At 34.1% G+C, this 3410-nt stretch overlaps 1 protein-coding gene across 1 annotated transcript in view; it reads right to left on the reverse strand.

Moving 5' to 3' along the window:
• The window catches only part of LOC115997024 (calmodulin), a 6218-nt gene extending 2808 nt beyond the window's left edge, over window positions 1-3410 (reverse strand). The window contains exons 1-2 of the mRNA XM_031236472.1: window positions 3237-3410; window positions 693-850 (exon numbers count right to left, since the gene is read on the reverse strand). Of these exons, the coding sequence (XP_031092332.1) occupies window positions 693-850; window positions 3237-3312 (234 nt within the window). The 5' untranslated portion in view covers window positions 3313-3410. The remainder of the gene's footprint in view (window positions 1-692; window positions 851-3236) is intronic.

A 3410-nucleotide genomic window follows, 5' to 3' on the forward strand; every position in this document is an offset into this window, starting at 1 on the left:
AAAAAAAAAAAAAAAAAAAAAAAAAAAACAAAAAACACACACACAAACACAAACAAACCAAAAACAAAACAAAAATGGATGTAATATGCCTTATGGAAAATTTACACATAATTCATTTTCAAACAAGCCAAATATCAGATGATGAGCAATAACTGCATTAGAGTTATGCAAGCATCAGAAAGACCCATCTCTCACCTGCAAAACCAAGTTCTAGGGATGTTCATTTGGTTAATTTATTTAATGGTTAAACCAAATTTGCAAAATGTTTTAACTGTTAACCAAATTGAAATTTATTTCGATTAATCAAATAATTGACCAATTAACCAAATTATTTAAGTTAAATTTAAATATCCTCAAAAGCTGTAATTGAAAACTTTCAATCCATAGTTTCACACAAAATAGTCATTATATTAAATATATAAATGATAAAAATAAAAAATAAAAACCCTAGCCTAATAATATGATTTATGAATTATAAAAAATTGGACATATACATACCACTAACAATTTTGTTAACCGATCAGTTAATTTGGTTAACCAACACTTTCGAAGCAAATTAACCGATAACTGAAATTTTTAAAAGTCTTTAATTGTAAACCAAACCAAAATTTATTGCTTCGGTTGGTTAACCAAATGTTACCCCTACTGCAAGTTCTAAACATGAAAAATAAAAAGGAGATAAAAGAAATTACCTTCATTTTCCGTGCCATCAGATTCAAAAACTCAGGAAAATCAATTGTGCCATTCTGATCAGCATCAACTTCATTGATCATATCTTGTAGTTCAGCCTCAGTGGGATTTTGACCAAGTGATCTCATCACAGTTCCCAACTCTTTGGTAGTAATACAGCCTGTAGAAGTAAAAATACACATCATGCTAAAGAATGAACAGTTCTAATTAAGGCAAAGGAAATTAGTCATTCATTTGTCCACCATGATCATAACATGATAAACTTGGAAGGGACTAAAATCCTGGAATATACAAAAATTAGTTGTACCATTATCTTCACGTATAATCTCATCCACCATGAAAGGGACTAAAATCCTAGTCTCCCCCTAGTTACCATTAATCCCCCGACCAAGTGACCTTGTGAGTAGTAGTTCAGTTTGTGTCATACGAAATTGTATTAACAATACTTTCTATATATCCTTCATTTGGGTCAAGAGATAAGGGCATGGGATAGTTCTAGCACACAAAAAATGTCTTTGCCACCCATCCCAACAACCCCTTGTCTAGCATCATAACTTCATCAGTGTTATTTGAACCCATACCTATCCCCATTCTTGATTACTAATCAAAATTTGATCCCATACTTAACCCCATTCCTGATCTCCTTTCAAAGTGGGATTGTGAGTCCAACCACTAGTCCCCAAAAAAGTCATGTACTTGGAGGTCTACCTGCATCCTAATAATTCCTTATTCCAAGCTCACAATACTCTGTCTTATCTAGATTTGAACCAAATACTGCTAAGGGGCCATTTCTTTCATATTTTATCACATAACCTTAGTAATATAGGCATTGGAATGTTAGTACGTTACATGCCCTTATTTGGTCCTAGGGATGTGAGATTCCCTGAATACCTTCCAAGTTCATTTTTTCTCCCATTCTCAAGAATCATTCACTCCAAAATTTGAGGTAAGGTGAGGTTTTAAAAAATGAAAGCCAAACCAAATTGTCCCTAAACCTTTAGCAGGACACACACATGTATATAATAAAGAAAGTTTTAAAAATTTGAGAAAACTGCATTTTGATCCCTCAGGACTAATCAAATAGGTCATTAATTGGAATAATTGGTCACTGATGCAAATGTAATCCTTAGTTGTGTCAAATCTGCAATTTTAGTCCCCCGAGTGATAAAACCAGTTTTCTTCATATAATTTGCATGTCAAAATCTGAATTCAGAGGGGCATTTTGGTATTTAAAAAAAAAAACTCATCCACTTCATTCATAATCTTTGGAAAATAGTAACACTGCAATTTCATCTTCCAAACAGTAATACTGCAATTTCATCTTCCAAACAGTTTCCTCCAGCCAAACATACCATACCACAGCAACCAGTATGGTGAATTCAGAAATTTTGCACACTGTGAGGTGTTAACGACAACTCAGGAAGGATAATATTGTTAAAATTCCATAGACATAATCGATAGAGCGTATGTGGCACAAAAACATTATCATCCTCTGCCTCTAGCAAATTTTAATGGTCATCAACTGAAACCTCCATTGATGTTATCCTTATCTCTTTTTATTGTGCTCAAAAGTAAATTTATTTTTAATTCAATATTAGTACAACCCATTACATGTAGGGCAAACACAAACTGGCCTATGAAGAGGACTAAAATGCTAGACCATCAATGAATAACAAGTTCAGAGAGAAACAGAATCCAAGGCCATTCTCACAACCCATAAAAACAACTTTGGATTAATTACTATCTAAATTGATCTTCTGTTGCTAGATATTTTACTTTATTTCACTTGGAAATTGGGAATTGAGAATCCAGTCTAAAGAGGAATTCACATTCTCTTAGGTTTCCATAAGTTAAGAGTAGAGGTTTGACCTATGTAATACTGTCTTGTAGGATCGAATCATATGCATTAAACTATAAAGCATCAATGTAGGTCGTGGGTAGAGGGATCCTATCACATCCATTAAACTATGGCAAAATACAATGAAAATTGTTAACCAGAGCGCTGTGGGTTAATTATTATGTAAAGAAGAGGTATCAGTTTGGATGGATATGCATAAGAAGCATTCAACAATGGAGGATCGGAGCACTCCAGGTCCCAGCAATCAATAGCTCACGGCAACAGCGGTTTCTCAGCGTCTTCTTTCATTTTTTCTTTTTCCAATTTTTTCTCTAACTAAAAGTGAAGACTGAATTTACCAAAATAACCCTAAAATATACTCCGTATCTGTTATTTGGAGAACCAGCTCAAATTGACACCCAAAAAAATGCAATTTTTCTATTTAGAATTTCAAACTTGTCCTAAAACCTCACATTCATTTTCACTTTCGGTTTCACACGAATCTAATCTCCAAACTTCTATCCAATGCATCTCTAACTTCAAAGCTCCATAAACTAAAGAAAATCTAAAGGCTATCGTGCAAACGATTTGCAGTTAAGCACACAACTTCGTCCAAGTACATGTACTTAGCGATCATAAAAGTTATAAAAAAAATTATTAAAAAATTAAAAAAAATTATTAAAAAAAAAAAGATGAAAGAGAGATATACCATCGCCGTCCTTGTCGAAAAGGCTGAAAGCTTCCTTGAACTCAGCGATCTGCTCCTCCGTGAGCTGCTCTGCCATTTGCGCAGTGTGGAGGAGTGAAGCTTTAGGGTTGGGGATTTGAGGAGCGCAGAAGAATCGGGGCGAGCGCCAAAGATCTCGTTGCGTGTAATGATATA

This window comes from Ipomoea triloba, chromosome 11 (assembly GCF_003576645.1).
Source record: "Ipomoea triloba cultivar NCNSP0323 chromosome 11, ASM357664v1".
NCBI classification, from domain to species: Eukaryota; Viridiplantae; Streptophyta; class Magnoliopsida; order Solanales; family Convolvulaceae; genus Ipomoea; species Ipomoea triloba.